At 41.5% G+C, this 25,176-nt stretch overlaps 1 protein-coding gene across 2 annotated transcripts; it reads left to right on the top strand.

The window, feature by feature from the left end:
• The first annotated feature begins 1,304 nt into the window (after positions 1-1,304).
• On the top strand, positions 1,305-23,431 carry ATXN7L3 (ataxin 7 like 3). Of its 2 annotated transcripts, XM_025164853.2 has the most exons (14): positions 1,305-1,616; positions 6,002-6,063; positions 8,239-8,362; positions 9,228-9,360; positions 10,557-10,728; positions 12,216-12,313; positions 13,622-13,644; positions 14,505-14,550; positions 15,925-15,956; positions 16,586-16,654; positions 17,540-17,583; positions 18,913-18,984; positions 20,318-20,451; positions 22,012-23,431. In XM_025164853.2, exons 3-14 carry the CDS (start codon positions 8,312-8,314, stop codon positions 22,161-22,163), a joined length of 1,026 nt encoding a protein of 341 aa, XP_025020621.1. In that variant the 5' UTR covers positions 1,305-1,616; positions 6,002-6,063; positions 8,239-8,311; the 3' UTR covers positions 22,164-23,431. The 2 variants fall into 2 exon arrangements, with proteins under 2 accessions (XP_025020621.1, XP_007425407.1); XM_007425345.4 differs by lacking the exon at positions 6,002-6,063 and having other exon boundaries at positions 1,306-1,616.
• The last annotated feature ends 1,745 nt before the right edge of the window (positions 23,432-25,176 follow it).

Genomic DNA, 25,176 nt, shown 5'->3' with positions numbered 1-25,176 from the left:
TTTGTATAAGCAGTTTTGAACATTTATCTACAGTGACTGCTTTGTCCATGTGACAGAGATGACAAACTGACACAAAGGAATAAATACAATAATAAATATAATACTCATTTACAGACATACCTCTAACCTCTATACAGGAAGACATCTTTTAAACATGAAAGATGAAAAGATAGGAAAGGATGAAGAACTGAGCTAATTTTAATTTGACAAATATTATTTTAGAATTCTTCAATTCTACGTCATTTGGCCCAAATAAATTAACCCCTAGAAGTAAAACAGATTAAAGGAAAATAAAACATCAGTTCATCACTAAAGGATTACATTTGTACATGCCCCTTGAAATGATAATGTACAAAATGATAATGTACATTATACATTGCATCACAAACACTCTGTTTGATGTATTGAACCACTTTATTATACATTAAAAGCTAACATATCAACCTTTTTTGCCTTTTAACTGAAAATCCTTCAGGAAGAGATCATCTGTCTGAAATCATTAATACCACGTGCATCCCCTCCCCTCCCCCCCCCAAGTTAGACTGTGGGTCTGCATTTTTCAAACCTGAATTTGTCCTGTAATTGCATCTCTGACTTGCATCTTGGGATGAAGGCTGAGCTATGCAAAGCAGATTTTCAGAGGGCAACCAGGATAGCCGTGCTTATATTTGCGACGGGAAAGGAAGTGAGGGTTCACAGCTGGAAATCCCGGTTCCTTTCAGAAGTGTGGAGAAATTCCAAGAGTCTGAGAATTCCGGGAGTGGAGTCCCAACCTAGTGGGGAGCATCAGATCGGGAAGAGGCTGCTGGCGTTATTCAGGGCGACATTCTTCTCCACCTCTTCTATCTTCATGGGTTCCAGACCTGAATATCTGGAAGGAACTGGCCGGAGCAGTGGACAGTAGGCAACTCCTGCGGCCCCTGCTCAGTGGCACGTTTTGCATTTGTTTTCCAAAGTTAGTGTCTAGGGCTCAGTCCCGGAGCGAGCTGATCAGCACAAAGATGCGAGTATGTACATCCGCCAGTTTTGAGTTTACGTGTTGTCCCCCCCGCCCCGCCGCCGCCGCCCCACTTCCCTTCCCCACAACCCCGGAAAATTCTGACATTCTACAACAAATGTAACAATGTACCAGCAAGCAGCGGCTCCTCGCGAACAACCTTGAATGACAGCGAGATGGGGAGGAGAGGAGGAGGAGACAGCAGCCACGTCGATTGGTCGCTTCCTCCCCCTTGAGAGCTATACCATTGGGCGCTCTTCTCCCCACTCCTTTCTCTCCCCTCCTCCAGTGCCCGCCCCGTCACCAGCATGTTCGGTTGAGCCTCTATTGCAAAAGGTGTTCCCCCTCCCTTTTCCTTCCCTATTGCTACCGCCAATGTTGGAACCGCTGTAGAAGAAAAGGAGGTGGATGTGCTAGGCCGGATTGACCTATCCATCCGACCGGCTCTCTCTTCTCTTCCTCCTGCCAGGGGCCTTGCGCTGAGCTGGGGCCCGGTGGGGAGGGGGCATGGCTGCTTCGCCTGGGGCCCGGCAGGCCGCCTGGGGGGCAGCCACGGGCCATCGAGGGGGAGGTGGTCGGTTGTGAGAGTTCTCTTCCTCTTCCTGCCCCGTGTGTGGAGGTAAGTAAATGAGGTGGGGAGGGCAATAATTTGGGGAAGGCTGAAGTAAAGTAGGGGCAGGGGCTGCTATGGGAGGGGTTAGGGGCATGCAAATAGGCAGGGGTGGGGTGAAGTAAGAAATGGGGTGGATAAGCAGGTGGGGGATGCAAGTGAGAATCAGGGCTGGGGATTAAAGAAGTGAGGGGATTGGGAAGGAGAATTGTTTGCTCAGAGAGCTGATTAAAAGATAATTAAATCTTTGGAGGAGCAGCTACTAAGCAGTATTGTTCAATAAAGCCTCTGTGATCAGGAGCACTGTACCTCTGAATACGGGAGGCTGAGAATGAAGTAGGGAGAGCTGTTAAATTTACCCTTGCTTGCGGGCTTCCAGGGGCATTGGACTACTCACTGCTGGATACTGAAAGCTGGGCTAGAGGGACCTTTGACATGTTATAATAGAGCAACTTTCTTCTTTGTATAGGATGGAGTAAATTATTGGCAGACAGGCTTAACAAGAATTAGCACAGGATAGTGGTTAGATGTCATACGAGTGCAGGAGAGGCCCCATTAGAAATCTCCAGTTATAAAGCTTACTAGGTAACCTTGGGCCTGGCCCACACACTTGGCTCAGTCTACTTCTCTAGGCTGTTGTCAAGATAAAATGAGAGAGGGAAAAACTTGTGTCCTGCCCTGGTTTTCCTGAAAGACAAATGGGATATAAATGTAGCAAACAAACCAACCTTCACTGAACCTTCATATTAGACCCAGCTTATCTCAAAATCTGGAATGTTGGGAACCTACAGCTGAAAGTTTCCAAGGCAGATGTTTGGCTGCTGGGATTAACCAGAAGCTAATTCTAACAGTTCTTGATCTGATAAGGCATTGGCTGAGCAAGTGAGGAAGAGTAACTGAGTGGGGCTGAATAAGGGGAGTATGTGGCCGGCAACTCCTTTTACCAGATGGAATATTTCCTGAAGGATGTGTGAGAAGACAGCAAGCAGGATGGGTGGGAGTGGAAAAGTGAGAATGATAAGAGCAGGGATGAAATCCGCCTTTCTCAAAGTGGCACTCTTCAGATGCACTGCAACTGTACTTCCTGGTTGGGAATCCTGGGAATTGCAGTTCCAGCACATTTGGAGGTTTGAGTAATTGGGGTTGAAGACATGATGTTATTTGTGATTTGCTTACAAACATGGACATCATATGGACGATTATAATGAAATACGGTTATCCTTTTTTGAAACTTTTATGTAAAAATGTTATATACATATATGAGATGCCAGCCCACTGCAGGGGGGTTCACTGAAGGTTATGGTGTTTAAGTAGCAGATGTTTGTTGTTCTTCCTTTTTTGCTCCCCAGTAGAATTAAAATCTCATCTCCAAAAAGTTTTTGCCCACTGCAGATGCAATTGTTGCAATATCATTGTTGTGATTACAGCATGGATACTTACATTCACAGAGGTAACTCAATTGATAACCCATTTAGTGAGAAAAAAAGTATGAGATGCCAAATAAGCTGATGTATTTGATTGCTGTGTGAAAGTCACTGGGAGGCAAAAAAGGAACAAGAGCTTTTTGTACTTCTTAAGATGGAGCTGTTTTTACAGTCTTCCCAACCTGATTCCAGCCGCCAACTTGGTTAACCTGGATAGGGGTGATGGGAGTTATAGTCCAGAAAACTTAAAGGTCACCAGTTCCTTTTATTGGGGTTGCTCTTCTGCAGTTAAGTATTATTATCTGGTCTTGTTTTCAGATCTCTACCAGGGCTTTGAAAATGTTCCACCTTTGGTTACTTCATCTCTGTTGTTTTGCCAGACCCTTCTCTGTGTAACTTGAAGTAGAACTTAGCTCCAAGATTTATTTCCAATGCTGCTTCTTTCTAGAATGTGGGCATAATAATTGAAAAGGCAAAGTTGCCTTAGAGCAGAGCAGGAATGCATTTTCCTCTGTGATGGGTAACTGTGGCTTGTATTACCCCATGGATTGGGAATAAAGACATCTGGGGGAGGCCCAGTTTTGTTCCAGGCATGGGGCTTGTGCAGCATCCAGTGTTACCAGTATAAAGGCTCTATATTTGAGCATCAGTTCAATTTTTGCCCTGCAGAAGAGATAAGGCTGTGCAGGAGAAGGGCAGTTTCCAAATTAACCCTACATGGTGTTTAAGTACCTGGTGGAAATTTCAGCTTCTGGTGACCAGAATTGATTCTGTGGCTTGAAGAAAAAATTGAAACCAAGTGAAGAGAGTCCTTGAAACAGCTTTTCTGAAAGGCACTCCAAATTGAGAGAGAGGAATATTTTAGCTATTGCAGAATTTGGTGGTGCAGGAGCCAAGGAGAGAGGTAGACGAGCAGCGTATTTGAGGAAGACTAAATCAGAGAGAGATTAAGAAGTGAGACACCAAGGTCCTGGATAGGAGATGGTTGGAAGTGGAATAGAAAATTATGGGAGCTTCAAGAGATGCTGTACAAAAAAAGAGATGCCAGTTTAAATAAGAACATGATTAATTCTTTCCTATTTGCAACTTTTGATACAAGTGGCCCAAATAGGTGGTTAAACTGGCCACCTTTGTGCAGTCTTGTCATTGGTAATGAGAGTAGTCTTCTAGCGTTCCAGTTGGACAATCTCCCTATTTGGCAGCTGAGTTGAGACATGGATACAATGTCCAGGGTGGAGGGAGGGTGATTCCAGATGGCTGGCTGCAGGGAACCATTAGATCTGGGGTATCCTATAATGTCAGGGTTTTGTTTTCTCTTTGTTAAGCTAATGAAGGCTGCATCTGGTGTTAAAGGACTCCTTTTCCCAACAATAGGGAGCCAAAGAGAGCTTCAAATTATTACCAGCCTTTGCAAGCCCACCCATTCTTTGTAAGCTAGCTCTATTAAAAAATAAGGGATGGGTTTCTGTGGAGTCCTTAGTGCTTCTCTTGGTGCTTCTCTTCTATTGGATGGGTTTCTCTTGAGCAAATCCATTACAATACATGGTGTGTGTCAGAGAGAGTGAGAGAGAGACAGAGACTGGTTCATTTGCATCTTTTAGTCTATCAACTGCAGATGGCAACTCCCTTAGCTTAGGGAAGGGGCAGTTTCTGCATCCCCATCTAGACTTGATGCTAGATTGTATGTGTTTTCATGGGTTTTCATGTGTATATGGCATTGGCAGCTTATTTTTCTCATTTCTCAATGCCAACCACCCCCAAAAAATGGGGAGGGGGAGATTTTTAAAAACCGACACCCTTTGTTAAAAGGTTCCAACCTTGCTGTGGTGTAATACATAGGTTAAACTATTGGTTGGCATCACATTTTTAGGCGTCCTGTAAAACAGGGCATTGCAATCTTAAAAAAACTGTGAATTATATCTATGTAAAACAGCTGCCTGTGAATAAGAATATAGATTTTTTTTAAAGGTGCATTTTTGGACAGTTGTTAGAAAACAAGGGAGGTTTTGAGTTACACTGATGCAGTAGTTCTGTCTTTTATGTATGTTGTTATATTATTAGATTTTTATCTCTTTATCTATCTAAAAAATTTTCCCCATCCCATCCCCGGTCACTGTTTTATTCACACAATGCATAGCTGATTTGTGGGCTGGGCATCTGAGCTTGCTGTTAGTTAACTGGACTAAAATCTCAACATAGGTTTTTCTCATGGTCATTCTCCCTTTTCAAAAATGGATAAGAGCTCATTAATATAGATGCTTCTGCCTCTCTCTCCTCATCCCTCCCCCTCAAAACCATTGAAATGTAGATTGCTTCCTTTTCGCTCTGGGGCTCCTTATTAGCAAAGCTTGTACTGTGCAGCCCAGGCTTGCAAGGGTATTCCAAAGGGGCCCAATTTTTCTACTCTGTCCTGTACACTTTACACTGACACAGAATACAGCTTCTCTGAGGGCATGAACAATCTCAGAAAGCGAGAGAGAGAGTCACAGAAACTTTTGAATCCTGGAAATAACCATGTTACAATCTAGTTTTATCTAATCTGGTACTGTTTAAGAAAAAGAAAGCTGTTTTTTTGTGGGCCCTGGTTTCTGTGGAAGGGTGCAAGAGAAACTCAAGAGGAGTCAGACAGAAAATGGGTGGGTGAGGATGTTGATTTGGAAAGGCCATGGCTCTAAAATAGATTATTTTCAATTTCTACTTTTCTTCCTTCTTGGTGTTCCCTGCATTTGACTGGTGGCCTCATCTGAATCTCCCAATTACCTCTTGAGGCTGTTTGGAATGCATTCCTCACATGTGTACAGTCTGTCCATACAATCTCAATGTTTCTAGAGATGGAGATGCCTGTATCTTTGAATGGGATCAGTTTGTTTTGTCAGTTTACCTTGTGTCCTCTCCCATTTGAGGCATTGCAGATATTTTTATCCCTTTTGCATATGTTTTTTTCTGTTCCCCTTCCTTTCCACTGTGAAGTCAGCAACTGTTGAAGCTGGAGATGGAGTGTTGGACATTATGGAAATTGCCGCTTCTAAATGGTGGGTCTGGTTTGCTCTCATTTAGGCCAATAATTTTTGCACAAAGGAATTGGGCTACCTAATGCCCCCAGTCCGAAATTTGACCAGTGGTTTTCTATCCTTTAGTGATATAGCTGCTTATATGCACTATGATAGATTAAAATGTAATGAGCTGGTATGCAGATAATCCTGGATTAAGGTAGCAGTGTTTTCATTAACCAGTGCTATAAAAGTACTCTGTGCTTAAAATAATAGATTCTGCTTGAAAGATATTTGGATTTGGTATACCTCATAGTATTATTTCCTTTCTTGCTGTTTGTATGTTTTATTCTGGCTTTGCTGGTTATTGATCCTGAAATCCCATCTGAAGCACTGAACATTATTCATAAATTTATCTGCTGTCTGAGATTTCAGTAGGTATCACTGTGAGCTGGCAACATAAGTCTATGTTGCCTTTTCCAAAAAGTAAAACTGAGACCCTCAGACCACTGAAATATATCCCACTCTCTCCCTTTTTCATGCTCCCTAAGAATCGTAGGATATTTATACGGCTCTGGCCTTAACCACTTTCAACTCATTTTTAAAAATATTGATTAATTTGGATGTTGTTTGCATTCTCAGCACCCTGAACATCTCTGCTTTTTTGCTACCTTGAGAGGTTTCTCTAACAAGAGGTTTGAAAATATAGTCAGGTCCTTGGGAAATTTTCAGATGTCCTTCAATTCCAGAAGGATTAACTGTGTAGCAAAGCTTGTAATCAATATATTATGGCAAGCAATTGAATGGAACACCCACTTTCTTAGATACATAAATGATGATGTAATGTAAGTATGGATGTGGAGAACTGGAAAATGGGAGGGTGAAAGCTATATAATGGTTCAGAATGAGCTACATATATATATAATTCCTTCATTTAGTATCACATTTGGAAGCTATTTATATACTCTTTCTCAGTCCTGACTCCCCTTCCCCATCTGAAATGTATAGCCACATTCCCTAAACTCATGCCTTCCAGATGTGCTGGATTACAATTCCCAGAATTCCCAGCCAACTGGTACAGTAGTTGCAGTCCAGAACACCTGGAAGGCTGTAACAAGATAGTATATGTGCACAACTTTAAATACTTAACAACAGTAAATAAATGTGAGATCTTATTGAGAAGATTAAAATATGACAGCCATAAAAATTGGAAAACATAAGTTAGATGGCATTATGATAAGGGTGGGTGGGCACAGCGTAATTAATATAGCTCACTGCCAAGAAGAGAGAGGAACATGCCTTTCCTCCAAGTTAATGACAAGTTAAGTCTTGCATTGTGATTTGACTGAAGATTATATAGTGGAATATGGACGTGAAGCTTCTGATACTTTGTGTGTCTCAGAAGCCATGTCAGTAGCTGGAATGGGCCACTGGATAAGAGAGTTTTAAGGCCATAGATTGGTAGGTATCAATCTGGTTCCATAAAATGGAATGAAATTTTACAAAGCGGAGGAGAAAAAGAAGCTTGCTATATTTATATTATAAATCTCTAATTAAGATGTATATCCCATCTTTCTACACAAAGCAGTGCCAGAGCAAGAGAGTGAGCAGCTGTATGCACTGTAGTCAACAAGTGAATGAGGATGGAATGGGAATCTGGCAGTTTGATTAGTTTCCCAAGAGTTAGTCGGGTAGTCAGAGGTCGTGGTCAGGATGCACCATGTTCCAAGTACTCAGCAACATGCAACTTGTTCAGTTACTTTGTTAAGTACTTTGGTGGACTACATGAACTCTGAGACTGAGTCCTGTGCAGGAGGCCATAATTCTTTCTCATTAATACATTACCACACAATAGCAATAGATCTGTCAGTTGGGGAGGCAGATAAATATGGTTTCAACTAAATTCTCAATAAAGTGGTGGAATTTATATTAGAAAATGAGAAGAAATACTTGCAAAAACTGTTGGAGGCAAGGGCTATTTACAAAATAGGGTTTTATAAACTTTTATTTCCTTCAAGAATGCCTTTTCAAAAATGGCTCTGAATCAGCCCCAAAGGGCGCCTTTTTCCAAATTGTTGCTAATTTATAGGCTTTATCAATTAATCTGTCATCAATACTTCTGCCTTAGATAGCTTCTTACTCTTTGCTTTGGTTTCCATTTTGAAAGTAAGATTTTCTCAAAGTGATAATTGAATCTTTTTGCCTGTCTTCATACAGGGACATCCCTTCCCATTTCAGCCTGGCCTCTACTATGTTGCGTTCTCAGCATCTTTTCTGATAGCTGTTGCAAATGAAAATGGAGGAAATGACTTTGTCGGGCCTGGATAACAGCAAGTTAGAGGTAAGTTGCAAAGGTTTTGAATGGAGCAGTGCCAAGAAGACTATGGTGAAATGGATAGATTAATGGAGGAAAAAATCTTGCATATTCTTTTGGACAGAGAGCGAAAAGCCCATGGTCTGTTAGGGGTTAGCCTAGATATGTGTGCTGTGAGTCATCTATCTGACATTTGTATATACAGTGGAACCTCGGTTTACGAACTTAATTCGTTCCATGACTCTGGTCGCACCCCGAATTGGTCGCAACCCGAAGCAAATTTCCCCATAAGGTTCAATGTGATTACCATTAATCCGTTCTGGCGTGGAGGACAGGGAGGTGGCTATTGCTTGAGGGAGAGTCCCCCTCCCTACGACCACGTGTCAGGGGCGGAAAATGGCCGTGGACCACGTGTCAGGGTTGGAAAAATGGCCGCGGACCACGTGTCAGGGGCAGAAAATGGCCGCGGACCACGTCGGGCGGAAAAATGGCCGCGGACCATGTGTCAGGGGCGGAAAAATGGCCGTGGACCATGTGTCAGGGGCGGAAAATGGCCGGGGACCACGTGTCAGGGGCGGAAAAATGGCCACGGACCGTGTCACGGGAGGGAAAATGGCCGCGTATCCTGTTCATACCCCGAGGCGGAGTTTGCAAACCGAGGTAAATTTTTGCAGCCGGAGCTGGTCGTAACCCAAAAAGTTTGTTAACAGAGGCGTTCATAACCCGAGGTACCACTGTAGATGTAAAGTGAAAGAGCTTTAAAAATTGTCATCATTATTTCCTGAAAGTGAACACATTATCTTTATTCTGGGAAATATAATATATAACGTAATATATAGGCCTCACCAATGTCTCTTGTTCTTGTGACATTTTTGATCTTGTTATCTTGCAGGCTTTGGCTCATGATATTTATACTGACTTGATTGAGGATACTTGCCTGGGCTTGTGCTTTGAGGTGCACCGGGCTGTCAAATGTGGTTACTTCTTTCTGGATGATACAGACCCTGATAGTATGAAGGACTTTGGTAAGTGTGTATTTGCAGCCAGTAGCCCTTCTTACCAGGTGTCTTGCTTGGATGTAAAACCTTGCTACATGATGTAGTAGAACTAATACTATTTCAGGATTACACATACAGTACATTGGATTCACACAACACACTAAACATGCTTCTCTAAAACTGGGTTACAAATCATATTTGCTTTGTTATGGCTGACATTTGTCTAGGATACATTTGTGCAAACCCAGCTATAAACTTATCCCTAGCTAAGCATACACAGCTGCCAGTTGGGCTGCTATGTTTTTGTTTAAAATCAGACATGCTTGCTACCACTTGATCTGGCTCACGTGTGCGTTCAGTGTTATGCTCTGTCTTTTTGCTGTAGCCCAGCTCGTGGCAGCACCTGGCTGACCATTTTTGGGCTCAGAAGCTAAGAAGAATCATGCCTGATTTGTACTTGACTGGGAGATGGCCAGGAGTGCTAGATCTGTAGGCTAGTCTGGGAAATAAAACAAATATCCTGGAAGAAGACATTTTGTATTGTTGCAAATGTCCATGAGGTGACCAGGAGCCCAGCTTAACTCAGGAGAATTTCTTTTTTTAGGAGTTTAAAGCAGGAGGGCAATCTGTTTTGATGAATTCAACCGTACTAGCTTAGCTCAAAATTTCATCCTTATATAGTGCATTTTTATTCTGTCTCTTCTTAAAGGAGATCAGAATATCCTATATTGTTCCCCATTCACTGTTTTAATTTTTATTGCCCCAATAAAGGTAAGCTAGGCAAGTGGGGCGGGGGGGAGAGAGAGAGATTGGCCTATGGTTATCCAGGGAGTTCTGTGAGAGTTGAATCTGATTCTCATTAGTCAAAGTCTAGTAGTTTGAAGTGAACAGAAGGAACTTCAGAGATGGGGAAAGAAGTACAGTTTAAAGAGCAATGCATGTGTGTCTGCTAGCCAGAGCCATTCCAGAGTCTGGAGGTTCCTGCCTTCTCTCTGTGACTGAGAGGATCTAGAGTTGCTCTGGTGGCAACAGTGATGACTACATTGTAGGTCACTATTCTCCTTGTGATGCTCATCTTAAAAGAAGGGCAAGCTGGATTGTTTTTAACCTTCTGTCAATCTAAACTACTCCTCTTTGGTGAAGCTCTTGAGATACTTATATATGCAGCTCTTTTCCTGGCTCTCTCTTCAGCTGAGAGACCCTTCTTTCTTCTTTGGTTACAGAAATTGTGGATCAACCAGGACTGGATATTTTTGGCCAGGTCTATAACCAGTGGAAGACTAAGGAATGCGTGTGCCCAAACTGTAGCCGAAGCATTGCTGCTTCCCGCTTTGCCCCACACTTGGAGAAGTGCCTTGGTATGGGCCGGAACAGCAGCCGCATTGCCAACAGGAGGTGAGGACATGAGAATGCTCTGAACATTATCAGTATAGCAGGGAAAGAGCTGAGACCAGGGATGAGATGTTTGAAACCAGAAGAAGTATCAGAAGAAGAAAAGAAAATCCAACTTTAGGATTCCTATGATTTTACTCAGCATCAAGTTATACTTATTCTCTGCTAATGCATAATTCTTTGTCATGCTAGCCTAAATTCTGCACCACTAAAAAAAGCTGAACTGATAAATGGCTTATTTTTGCACCACTGTTTTACATCTGTTTGCCATGGGAAAGGATGTGGAGATATGAAAGGTAGTAGAGGCAATCAAATCCATGTTTCCATAGGGTGCCTCTGCTCCCCACAGCTGCTGAAATATGGCAAGGAATAGCCTGTGATCACAAAATGTTGAGCCCAAAAGCAAATTCTCTGCTTTATACATCATGATGGAGGAATGCACTCAGCACAATGTGGTGGTTTGATCTCCTGTAGCATTCCAGTTAAGGGACTGAGTAGCAAGTCAGAAAGTACCTGGTACAGATTTTTACCTCTGCAGTAACTTTGTCAATTCCTTGGACAAGCAATTCCTACTTGTCTTAGCCTCTTGTTTCCACTGCAGTTTGCGTCTGTCTGTATTGACGTCCTTTACAGGATTGCTGAAAAGTTATATGTGAAATGCTGTCCCATCTGTAAACCAACTTTCCCCAGTTTTGGCACCATAGTGACTGCTGAATTCTGGAAGTTAAAATCCATACGTAGATAGCACCCAGGCTGAGGAAGTCTGCTATAAATGCTAAGAAATATAGAGACATCAGCTGGTAACTAAGACGCTTGCTTGTTTTGCACTGGACTTTGTCTTTTAATACACTTAATCCTAACAGAATTTCCAACTTTCTACTCTCAGGAAGCTCTTTCTGCGTTTTCCTCTTTGGCAGAACCCTTTGGTATCTGAGTATCTGGGAACATATTCTAGGGCAGTAGTGGATATAAAGTGGATCTAGATTTACTGATAAGTTTAAATTATGTACAGTTGATCAGGAAGACTTTTCTGCTGCAAATTGTTCATCAGTAGAAGCAGTAAAATAATCTCCCCTTTCTTCTACTCCCTATTATACTACTGTAATGAATAGGTAATTAGAAATTCATCTTTGTATGGAAGGACTGCAAGCTGCCAGTGTTGTTACTCAGAATCAGTTTCTCAACTGAGAATGTTGTGTTCTTGGGTCTGAGTTTCTAGTTTTAAAAAAGAAGCAAACATCAATCCTGGAAACCTGAACTCTGCTCATCCCTTTCCTAGGATTTATACCCATTTCAGATAGCACACTTGCCAATCTTCTTTGGGCTTCATCACTGCCTGGCAATGCCATGGAACAGCGCTGAGTCCTGGCAGCTACTCTTTGCGTGAGTTAGTGGTTTGGAGTAGGAAGCTGCAGTTCTAACTGTAGTCTCTCACCGTGAAAGAAAAAGAAAAAAACCCTTCTTCTTCTTTCCTGTTCCTCCTGCTGCAGGATAGCAAGTAGTAACAACATGAACAAATCTGAGAGTGATCAAGAGGATAATGATGACATAAATGATAACGACTGGTCATATGGATCTGAGAAGAAAGGTAAGCTGAAGCAAAGATGTATGCTCTTTGTAAAGATAGTAGAAGTTTCTTTCTAGAATGAGAAATTCATCTTGAATTTGGTTGCCAACTCAATCAGAAATTCTGACAGTTAGAACTTAAGGCTCTTCAGGTGGAGCCTGGTGAGTTCAAAGATGCAGCGCTGCATCTTGAGCACTTTGTGGTGTGGAGTCTAATGCAAAACATTTGGATTTACATAAGTGCCCAGCTTTGGTGTGGAAGAGGCTGCCAATGCCACATTGAGTTATTATTGGCCAGTTTTGCACTACTATGGGTCTAGAAGATCCTACAAAAAAGTTTTCAGAAGTGGCCCTCAAGAGAGTGGAAAGGCTTTGGCTTGCTCTGATGGATGTATGTTTCAGAGAAACAGACATCATTATAGCCAAAGGCCAGAAATACAGAAAACTGCAAAAGACAATAAAACATTGAATAACATCAAGGTGGTTATCAAATAAACTGAGTTATAACTATGGGAAACCTTGCATCAGTTGGTGCCTCATTTTTACTGCCGCTGCACAGTATTTTACTGCAGTCCAAGTTGTATAGAATTTGAAATCTGAAAAAAAATACAATCATAAAAGTTGTCTGTTCTTCCAGAGTATTGACAAAGCAGGGGTAAGACATATGCATTACTAATGTCCTATAGGTACTGCAGTAAAATAACATATGTTGGACTGTTTCAATATTCCTGATTCCACATGGGCAATCAGTCTTTGATATGGGATCTCAGACAAAATACACTTAACCTAGAAAAATTGGAGGAATGTAAATAGAGCTAGCTGGCCGCTCCCAACAACCCTTTGTAGCCAGGCCTTGTTTCCATGTTCCAGCTATTTACTTCCACCTGGAACTCAGTATCATTTAATCTTTTCAGAAGTGTGTGCTTGGCACTACCATACCCCAAGGATCATATGAACCCTGCTGATAACCCATATGTCATTAGTTTTTGTTCTACGACATTATGCCAACTCGATGGAATATTATCAACCATTGTTAGTTGACGTAAACCTGAGAGGGAAAAACTGGAATTTAGCCAGTAGTTTAATATCAGTCTCTATGCCCTAACCTCAATTTTAGGCATCTCTGTTTCTAACTTGAGACAAGCATTAGCTACCCCTCTGGCTACTGCAAGTAGCCACCTCAGAAATTTGGTCTGTATCACTTCAAGAGCATTCTTCCCAACATACAGACCCACCTGGGCTCCATATAATTCTTGGACCAAAATTTTAGCTTGAAAAGGTTTTAAGGGAATGTGTAATAAAATAGCTCCTTTTTCCCCCTCCTACTTAGCAAAGAAGAGGAAATCGGATAAGGTAAGCTCATGCCCTTTAATATTGATTTAGCTGTCCAAGTGTGCATTTCTAACTCTTTTGCAAACAGCAGTTGGCATTGGAAAAAAAATGAAGACAAGTATTTCTTCTTCTATATGTAAGCAGACCCACTGGTTTCTCTCAGTTTTCCTGATTGTATACTATTTGTGAAACTTGGCTTGCAGAGTCTCATGTGCATTTGATTGAGAGCTGAGAAATGCTGCTAGTGGTAAGCGAAGCAAGATTGTGCTTTAATTTGAGTCCTCTAGGAACATTTTTCTCATCAGTTCATTCAGTGAGTCTGTAGCTCTTATCTCTTACTTTGTGTCATATGGCTCCTTTGAGTTGTAGTAGGCTACATGCTCCACAGGTAGTGTTAGACAAAGAGGAAGAAAAAGCGAAGCCACCAAATGTAGAAAAAAGAGAGAGGGCCTCTAACAGGCATAGAAATATTTATAGATCTCACTACATTCTTGGCATGTGAGTTTTCCTTCCCAGACACTCTAGTAATGAACGTTCCATTTCTGTACTTCAACAACATTCTTTAAACCTATTTATTTCACAATAATGTCTGTGCTTCCTCTGTTTTAAATATTAAAATATTTATAGCTCATTTGCCATTATTTGGGCACCAGATAATCAATTAAAACATTTTTAAAAAACTAACCATCTGCAGACTGAATTGATACTGATGTTCAAACCTTGAGCGAATAGCCTGATCTTTTTGCCTGCAACTGGAATGAAACAACTTTGGAAAGTCTGGCCTTCAAGATGGGGAGGGCATTTAGTTGCAAGATCTATTAAATTCAGAATTGTTCCCCCCCTACCAAATTAGACCCTTTACTCTTCCTCACTTCTTTCAGAATCCCAATTCTCCCCGAAGATCCAAGTCCCTGAAACATAAAAATGGTAAGTGTATTGTGGAAAATGATCTTTCATTGTTTCCACATCTGATCTCTGTATGACACAATATAATGTATATTGCAAAGAATTTCCCAAGCTCCTGTAGAGCTTTTGTGTATCTTAATTAAAATTAAAATTTGGAGTGGAGAAGATTCATACTTTTGGCTTTGTAACTGCAAGCAGTACCTGCCTTTGGAAATCCCTGTTTACTTGTGTTTCTACGTGAGTGATGGATGTGGGTATGCCGGATTAATTGGAGGAAACAAGCACAACTAAAGCAGGAGCTAAACAGCAGGAATACACCAAGCATGGATAGATTTGCTGGGAGAAGTGAATTAGAGCACCTCTTATGTAGCCAGACTTTCAGATGCTTTTACCTTGCTTGATATAGTAGCAGGTTTCTCACTGAATTATAATATGTCTCAGCATTGTTTGGCAGTTACTGCTTTAAGCATGCTGTGGGAAAATGTAAAAAGAGAAGATCAAGGTTAACTGATGTGTTGCACTACCAGAATATTTTTGGTCAGCCTGCTAAATATCTCAGTGGTTCTTTAAGTAGGCCAAAGCCTGCTTGATTTGAAGTTTTTAGCGGGAAAGCATGGGCAGTGTGCGCTATGCTCAGAAAACAAAGGAGAGGTTGTCATGGCTTTCAAATGGATTGGGCATTTGGAGGGAGGGCATAGGATGGATTAGAGTTACCCTATTTGGGCTGCCAAAATTCAGACTACAGTACTACCAGAGAAGAGATAAAGAAATAAAATTCTAGCTTTTTGGCGCCATCTAGTAGGGTGATCAAGATATGGTAGCTCTACCACGGGCAGTCTTTCATTGTGGTCTGTCAAAGGAGAAGAAGAAACGCTGAGTATTTGCAGGTATCTAATGAAAGCTTGATGGACTGTAGATGGCAGGTAGTGATGGCAGTTGGGTAACCCAGAGCAGATGAACTTGCTTGAAAGAGAGACATTCTGAATGGCAACAAGGAATTACAAAAGACTCCTGAACCACGGGAGTCCTGGATCACCCTGGAAACTTGACTGGAAGGAATAGTAGCTAGCCTCTTTCTAGGTTCACTGTTTGAGCTTGCTTTCTTCACTAATTAACCCTCCTTACTATAGTTTGAGTAAAGCATGTTTTAGACTGCCTTAGAATGCTTTTGAATGCCAGTATCTTTTCTTATGCAAAATTGAACATTTGGGTTTCTGAGGCATAATTTGGGGTGGTTCTATTCGCAACTTGATATGCAAATGGCCATATGGAATATATGAATTGGCCTTTAAAAGCAAATGCTAGTTCTCTGGCATGTATATTGTTGAGCATGATGGTAGAGTGAGACCGCATGTATGGCTACTTATGTGTATCTTTTTTTCCCTCTTCCTATAGGGGAGCTGAGTGGTAACTCAGACCCATTTAAGGTGAGTTTAGTTCAGCACAACGACTCTGTGTCCTATCATACTATGTTCCTCCTCAGGACTTCAGGAAGTACAAGGTCTTCTACAGTAGCTCTGTTTAGAGGCTCTATTGGTGCCTGAGTCAGCTTGTCTGAATACAGCAGTGGCCCTGGAGCCCTCTCCCAGCATATTGCCTGAATTTGATGGCAGAAATGCCTACATTTTAAGAAAGGAAATGCAAGAAAACTGTAATGTCAGCCTCAAAGAAGCTTATTATTTTTAACAAAAACAGTGAATGCACCCTAGGAATTTTTGTATTTCGTTGCTGCATGACAAAGCCCCATCCATTCTGCATCATTGCCCTACCCCTTGTGGCCTTCTAAATGGGGCTTCTAATGTTGCTGACTCCAGAATAGAATAGGATTTCATAGTAGTGTATGTTACATTTTTATTTGTTATTTTATCTTTATTATGCTAGTATTTTATCTCATTTATTTGATTTTACTTTTGTGTTGTATATTTTCAAATTTTCCTGGTCACTGACCGAATAAACAATATTTCATTTCATTTTATGGTTGGAAATGTGAATGAAAGGATTGCTGTGATTTATATAACACTTAAAATATCTGGGGGTGGTGTGTTCTCCTCCCTAGTATAACAATTCTGCTGGAATCAACTATGAAACTCTGGGCCCTGAGGAGCTCCGTACTTTGCTAACTACAGTGAGTACCTAGCTTTGTTTCCTTGTGGCTACTGCCTCTGTATGCTGTTGTTTATTGACAGTTAACAGAAAGAAACCAAAGCTTATTTATTTGAAGGTAGATGCTTTCCCTGAGGAACGCTGCATAGGGTCTGCATAACTGATCATTAGAGCCTGTGTAGTGCTTAAGATGTGATTTGGAAGAGATGTTTCAAAAGGAGAACACAGCCCCTACCAATGGCCCTTTGAAGTGATTTGAGGACTCTTCAGTCCCTTGAGGTAGATAATGGTTACAGTTGGTAGGCGTTGTTCATTATGGGCTTGATATTAATTTAACTACAGCAATGTACAGTTGCTGCTCTGTTGAATATGAAAGAGGGAGGGAACCCAAGCAAGACTTAGGCGAAATGAAGGTCAAATGACGCTAAGGAGAAGGCAAGTGGCATGAGGATTAGAGTACCTAATCAGGAGTAAGACAGAAGGGAAAGGGAGGTGTGCAAATCTCTGATGTCCACTACTGATGTCCACTGAGAGTCAAAATGCCCTTTACTTTTACATTCTGAAAGAGTTGCTTTTTGAATGTTTAAGAGTGAGAACTACCCATCTTCTGATGTACTCACCTCTCAGTGTTTCTGCACAAGTCACTGATCTGATTGTGGCTCATGATTGTGAGAAGACTAGCCAGAACTAATAACATGCAGATATGAATCTGGTTGTTCATAGGAAAATAAAGGATTAATTTTTCATGGCACTCACTTTTCTCAAGACACACAGTTTGAGCATTTGTAATGTAAAGTTTGGCTAGAATGAATTTAACTTGCTTCTGCCACACTTGAACCCTTGATAGAGCTCCCGCTTTAAACCAGCCTACCAACCAACCTTATGCTGTATGGTCCTTTTTCTCTAGCAATGCGGAGTGATCTCTGAACACACCAAGAAGATGTGTACACGGTGAGAACAATCTTCTCTTTTAGTTTTTGGGTGCCTTTTTGAGTTGCTTTGGTTGCTAGTGCAAAGGTTTCTAGGTCACAAATTTGCCCTATTTGCAGTGACTGGTTGGAATCTACCTTGCTTGTGATTAGAAGAACTGGTCTTTTCACTGCCGTTCACTCAAAATAGAATTCACACTCGGGGCAAAAATATGCATTGGAAATTGAAGGGGAGAAAAGTGTGTTTCCACAATTGGAGGAACTTGCAAGACACTTGCCACCCGAGTAAAGCTGTATCATTGGAAGTGATATTGCAGAAAAATGTTGAAGAAAGCAATGTGGGGTGGCTCAGGGCTCTCACTGTTCCTCTTTAACATCTACATCAGTGTTTTTCAGACTTGGCAACTTTAAGATGTATGGATTTCAACTCCCAGAATTCCCTAGCTTACATGCTGGCTGGGGAATTCTGGGAGTTGAAGTCCACACGTTTTAAGGTTGCTAAGTTTGAAAAACACTGATCTACGTGAAGCCTCTGGGTGAGGCCATTCGATGGCACAGAGTGCAGAATCATCGGTATGCTGATGATACCCAGTTGTACATCTCCATCCCTGGCTGGGGGGGTGATGCCGTTGTGGTTTTGATCCAGCACCTGGAGCTTATGAGGGTCTGGAAGGGGAGGAACCAGCTCCAACTCAACCCTAGCAAGACGGAATGGCTGTGGGTTTTAGTGCTCCCTGTATCCCAGCCCAAAAAATGTTAGCCAAGTAGTGCCAGCTACTAAGGTACTGTAACTTGAATACTCTGTATTTAAACATTTAAATTCAAATTCTGTTTCTAGAAAAAGCAGTTTTTAAATAGATTAAGTAGATTGCATACATTATATAATTCAAGTTCAGTAGTCTGTATTTCATATAACTTAGTATACTTAATCTTCTCACAAGGTGTTACTGAGACTCTTTGCCCTGAAAAGTAAAAATCCTGCTCAGCGGCCAGTTTTCTAAGACTAGGTTTGAATTTGCTTCCCAGTCTTAAAGGCTTCAGATTCCAATTACAAAAGAAAACAACTTGTTTTCAAAGAAAAAAGTTAAGAACTGCTACAGTTGTTGAGATTCTATACCAGTTACTAGATTTTGCCCTGTTGGTATGTGAATTATGATCGTTTCAGAGGCAGAGTGGGATACTCACAATATATTTTCCAGCTCTCAGCATTTGGTTAATCCCTTAGTTTTCCTGACAGTGTTGATCCCCTACTTTTGGAATCTTGATGGGTTAGCTTTATGGCCAGTGAAGGAGCAGGAAGCATGTATTTCATAACCTGTGACTGTTTTTTGATCTCATCCTTTGCATGAAGGTCTCTTCGCTGCCCCCAGCACACTGATGAACAGCGGAGGTCAGTCAGGGTCTACCTCCTGGGATCCTCTGTGTAAGTGTAATGGGATGGAAGGAATGCAGAACAGAAACTCTTTTACTCCACAGTATATTTCATGTGTTTCATACTGTTTAACTGTATGAATGTTGCTGAATTTTGCTAACTGCATAAATGAAGCTGAACAACTTTCACTAATTTACTGCTTTGCAACCTACCATTCTGTAGGCTTCTTTCTGAGCCCGAGAAAATATAACTTTGACATTCTTTTGGCTTTTTAGACTTAGGCAAATCTCATCCAGAGATTTTCAAGCATATCTTTCTGAATTAGAAATCCGCTCTCATATTCTTTATTTAAAGTAGTGGAAAATGGGGGGAAATAGTATATTGTCTTGGAACTGCAGTGTACAAATAACAGTGCCTGGTCATTGTTTTAAGGAGAGATTCTCCTGCTTTAGTAGCGCATCTCAAAACATTTTGTTTCCTTCTTCATTGTCTTAACACACATTCTGCACTGAGAGAATCTACATTTGTAGGATTTTACTTCTTTTAGTTGTAAGTGAACACTCAAGGAATGGCAGACCCTGGGGTTGCAGCATGCTCTCTGCAAGGCCCCACAATAGTGTGGTGAAGCCCAGTATATATTTGCTCATAATTAAATGTGTCAAAATCTTGCAAGTTCAGCCATTTTCATTAGAATCTTGGAGATGAGACTGCTGAAATCTCATGTGACTTGAGCCATTTTAAAAATAATATTTTTATTTTGGAGCATTCACACCATCACATGAGATAATGTAATGATGCCTGAAAAGATTGCCGGCCTTAGTTGTTTTCCTCCTAGAGTAAACAGCTGGTTGAAATAAATTACCAGAGGGAGGAGAATCTGAGCTGAAAAATTAAGTGTGTGGGTTAAAATACTGAGCATTTACTAAAGTATAGTTAACTACTCTCTTTGGAAGAGACAACAGCATTGAATGTGGAGGAACAGTCGAGGGCAGTGTCTTGTCTGCTTTTTCTTCCTGACACAGGGCATGTCAGGGGTGTGCAGCCTCTTTCTGTCCAAGAAATGCATGTTACTTTTCAGTGCCATGCCAGAAAATGTAGGCAGGGCTAGGGGAAAGTAATGAAATTTAAATGTAAATAAAATTAGAATAATTAAACACAGGATGACTCCCTATGTATTAATCATTGTCTTCAATCTATCACATAAGAAAGACGGTGGCAACATTTGGAGGCACTGTAGCTGCTGCTCCCCAAGCTTTGTGGAGATGGCCTGTTGCTCTGCCACCACAGACTGGGCTCCTCTGCGTAGCTGTTGCTGCAGTTAGGGTGATTGACCTCGCTCTTTTCCCCTTCTCATATATTCTTTTCTTTGCTTTCCTTTGCTCAGCTCACTTCCTGAGGCAGAAAGCAGTGTGGAAAATGATAGCTTTGATGTGGCAGAGAGTCAAGCCCTCATGAGTCGGCTTCAATGGGATGGTTCTTCAGATATCTCTCCCTCTGATTCGGCTTCATCAAAAGCAAGTAAGAACGTGTATGGCTTTCTGAGGAGGAGAGCAGGCTGAGGTGGTAATGACTTGCATCTTAAGTACTGGGAAAACTTAAGTACTGGGAAAACTTAAGTACTGGGAAAACAAGTGAACTTTTAATTGTGAGACAGTATTTGCATCTTAGCCTTGTTTTTCATCGCACGTTCTATTCAACATGGAAGGAGTAAGGACACCAAAGCATCATCACTTAGAATATCTGGTTTATCTTGTTCATACCTACTCACAATCACCTCCTGGTATATTGCTAAACAATGTCAGCATTGGAGACTTTCCAGCCTTTCTTTTAGTTCTTAACGCTGCAGAATGTGTGGCAGTAGCTCATTTTGTCTCATGAATCATTGGATTCCATCATGCTATTTGTAATGGTGGCATAACATGACTGTTGAAAGCAGACAACTGCACTCCTCAGGAGAAGTTGAGGTTTTGAGAGGTATCTACATTTTGCCAAAGAATCTAATGGTTTCTTCATGAAATTATTATTATTCTTGGCTTCTTCAACTATGGTCAGCTAATTCATTGGCAGTGATGTATATAGAAGATTCTGCCCAGAATCCTCTACCTTGTTCATTTATTCTGTAACAGGTACACAGGGACATCTTTGCTGATTACCTCAGTGAAAGCAACTCCCCTGCATATAGAAAGCTCAACTCCTGGTCTTCAGGTGTAGGGCATAGCAGAGTACATAGATCCACAGTAAGAAAAGAAAACCCTGGGAGTAATAATAGTCCCCTAAGTGAGAGATAGAGAACCAGTGGCCATTGAGGATTTTGCTAAAATGCTAACCTAGCATCCTCTGTCAGTTACTGTGCTGTCTGAAGCCTGTGACAGTTGTTGTTCTGCAACATCTGAAAACCACAAGTTTTTGATAACTGCTCTGTTTCTTAAGGGGTTGACAGAAACCCAGTAGGCAAATGCTCCTAAGTTATAAGCTGGAGATGACATAAAAGAGTATGCAACTTACTCTTACTGACTCACACTTACAGTAAGTGCAAGTGTGGCAAATCAGATTGGCAAAAGGATTACAAAAGAGGTACTTTTCTCAGATACATATTGTTACAAGAATGATTCTGAGATTTGTTTAATCACTGTCGATACCACTTTAATGAAAAGTCTTTTCATTTGATAAAAGTATTATCAGTACTGACTCATAGCATTTGAATTTTTCCTGGCTGCGCTGTGCTGTAATGTTTATGTCTAGGGGCTGTATTATGACTGTATTGATGATGATTTGTAGTTGTAATACTGGGATGATTCTCCTGGGCATCCTCATCACTTGATGACTCACATGTGCGAATGGGCCACCACATATTTAACAGCAGAAGTAGAATTCATGCTTTCATGGCAGAGCTTTTCAGTGGAAGCGATTCATCCTTTCAGCCTGGGAATGGGCAGTGAGAAGTTTTTCAAAGCACTGTAAGTTGTTGCCCATGCAAAACTGGCGCACAGTCATTGGAGGACAAGGAAGTATTTGAAAAACAGGACTGAAAAGAGGCAGGCACAATAGTTCACATGCATTTTTTTCTCCCTACCACAGGTACAAACAACTCTGAGTCCCGAAAAACCAAAAAGAAGAAACCACACATGAGCCTGGTAGGAGGTGCTCCAGGAATGAGCTCCAGTAAGAAGAAACTGAAGCCTAAACCACTTGCCCCTCCTACCCCCAGCCTCTATGACGACATCAATTGAATAATGCTGGGATGAGAAAAACAGGAAGGGGGGGGATCTGTTCTGGTTCCTTTCTGACCCAGGTCAGGGGACAGGAACTGGCTGGTATCCTCTCAAGTGGTCCCTCGTGGACACCTTTTAAAAGAATTAACTGTGAAGAGAGATGGCTGCATGTGTCCCTTGCCCTCCTCTCAAGCCTCCCACACACATGGCATAGCCCTGTGCCCACCAGATGTGTAATGAGAGACTAGGACTGCTTTGGGGAGAGTGGGCTCCCACCACTTCTGGGGAAAAGGGATGGTGGTGGTTTGAGGCAGGGCCTTAAAGATGGACAGCACCTCCATCAATCAGGGAGGAATCGGTCTCCCTCCTTCTTCCCCTGTTTCAATTTGTCTATTTATTGTGATGTTAGTGGATGTTCAATCATGACTATATATATGGTGGCATCGTATTTGCTTAGCAATGCTAGAGACTGAGTAGGCAGGGCTGGGAGGCATCTGTGTGTGTAAACCTGCCTGTGCTCTTTCGTTCTGATTTGGAAGGGTATGGCGGAATGGAGAAGAATCAGTGCCTGCCCTTTCCTCTAAGAGTGTCTATTCCAGTGGCTCTTTATTGTTGGGAGAAGTGGCACAAGAAGGTAGATCAGCCTTTTCCTCTCTGAGTTTTTGCCCTGCTCAGTTGTCTTAACAGGCTGGGATGGGGCAGAGAGGTTTGAGCAGATGTTGCTACTGTTGTCACTGTTGCTTCCTTTCCTGACACTATCTGCTTCTTCACCAGTAGCATCTCTAAAATCTTGTACAAAGCAGCATTAGAATGGAGGTGCATTCTTCCTGATATATAGATGTCAGGAAGCTGGTGAAACAATTAGCTTCCTTGTGCTTGGGCACAAATCTCTATTTATCCAATCTTGATGAGCCAATACTCAAGGATATGCATTACTTTATACATGTAAGGTAACACACATCTTTAAACATCCCTGACAATTGGCTGTAAATCTGAGTTGTTGAATTTTAAAACAGCTCTGTTTAACATCTCGTGGAATCCAGGCAGGAGGACTGTGCTCTGACCTGTCAGCTATCATTAATTCTTCTCTAACTTAGTATGTTTAAATGATTTATTTGGTCTGAATGATTCAGTCAGTGAATCTAAACTGTGCTGGAATATTAGAGCCAAACTCAAGAAAGTTAGGGATAATGGGCTGGGAGGAAGAATGTGTGCTTCTTTTATAGATTAATAGTTTTACTGTTTTCTCTCCCTCCCCCAGCCCCACCCCCAAAATATATTTCCCCTCTACTTCATTCCTGGTCTGTTTTATTCTTTTTACAGACAACTGCAGTTTTAAATCTAGTGCCATAAATCATGCTGGTCTGATGATTTTGTAGATGGATGCTTGAAATTGCAGTACTACTTCTAGAGAGAGTATTGCTTCTTTGCTTTTTTGTTGCATCCTTTCCTGAAGCTTTACAAGATGTACAACAAAAACTGAAAAAGCTGTGCAGAAGCCATGTAACCACTTCTGAACATGTGCCCTCTCCTATTCCAAAAATGTGCACATGAAAAAAAAAACATTTGTAGTGTCTACCCATAAGTCTACTTTATTGAAGCTTACCTGTTTCCTCATCTAATGTGGGAATGTTTGTAGCTAGTTTCTGCAGTAGCAGAGAATCCAAGGAGCTAACAGTAACTGCTTGAGGCTGTTCCCTGGATTGAGATGGCTGACAACTTTCTTTTGCTTCACTTCCCTCTCTTTGTTCCTAGCAACTGAAAAAAAAAATCCTTGCTCCAAAGATGGAGGAGGGAAACTACCTTTTCCACTGCTAAAATCCATAGCTCAATTCCATCAGGGAAGACTCTCTAGAAAATCCCCACCAACTGTCCTGAGGTGGAAAGCTTTCAGCACATACAGTACTGTTTACAGGGAGAATCTCTAAGGGACTGCCAAGTTCTTTCTTCCTCCCCAGAGTTCCACACCCTTTCCTGGTGCTCTTACATGTGGGGGCAAATTCTGTTTGCTTATGTTAAGGCATAGATGCTGGATCTGTTGCACCTTCTGCTCCTGACTGGAAGATGCATGACTGAATGTCCCAAATTGTTTCAGGTGTGGAAGTAGCATATATAGGAAGTTAACACTATTGGGATTGGTTTTCTTCTCTCCTCCCCATTATATCCTTGGGCAAAAGGTATGATGCATAGGGAGTATTCTGGGACCAAGGCAGGCCTTCCTGAAACATCTTGCTGGACAGTGGTAGAAAACCTAGCTTTGTGGTGCCGTGTGTTAAACAAGGAAAACCTGTTTGCAAAAATCTTGATTTTTGTTCCTTCATCTGATCACAATCTACAAAACATCACTCCTGCATTGCCTAGACTTCATATTTAGCAAATGTTTTTGAAAACATGACTCAGTATTCTAAGAGAGCTATGTAAGCATGGATAGACAACTGCCTCACACCTCCTTGTAACGTAGCTGAGTTATTTGGTGTGAATTGAATCTTTCCAAGGGAGTCAGGGTGGGGAAGTGGGAAATTAGTTGCTATTCACTGCCTGATAATGAGTAGCTACATACTTAAATTATGTACCACCAAAAAGCTGGCTAAATTTATACTGTTGCAGCAATGTAAAGGTGGCCAGTGTGAAAGAAGAGTGAGACTAGATCCTTGTTTGTTCCCCATGATTGCAACTGAAGCTTTTAGGATCATGTTTCAGGCAACTTTGGAAGTGTAGCATCTGGGGGCTTTTGAACATTAATTTAGTGAAGGGGAGGACAGAGGTTGTCTTATATATGGCTCTGTATCTGTACCTGCACCCGTTTTTTTTTTTAAGGTAGGCCTGTTTCACTTGAAGAAAAAAAAACCTGTATTCTATCATGAGTGGATTAATGAGAGGTTTTTAATTTGTTGATGATGTATAAACTGCACCTATGTGATATTTTTGGACATGTGCAGAAATCATTGAAGAAAGTACTGTACTGTGGTCTCTGATTTTTTAAAAAATTGTTTTGTCTATATAATCTCAGCCTGTACAGGTAGCTAGATAT

The sequence above is a fragment of the Python bivittatus genome, unplaced genomic scaffold, assembly GCF_059951505.1.
Source record: "Python bivittatus isolate LINGU-HERP-01145 unplaced genomic scaffold, Pbiv_v1 ctg000410_np1212, whole genome shotgun sequence".
Taxonomy (NCBI): Eukaryota; Metazoa; Chordata; class Lepidosauria; order Squamata; family Pythonidae; genus Python; species Python bivittatus.
Note: the sequence above shows the minus strand (reverse complement) of the source record. Positions and strands in the feature narration are given on the sequence as shown.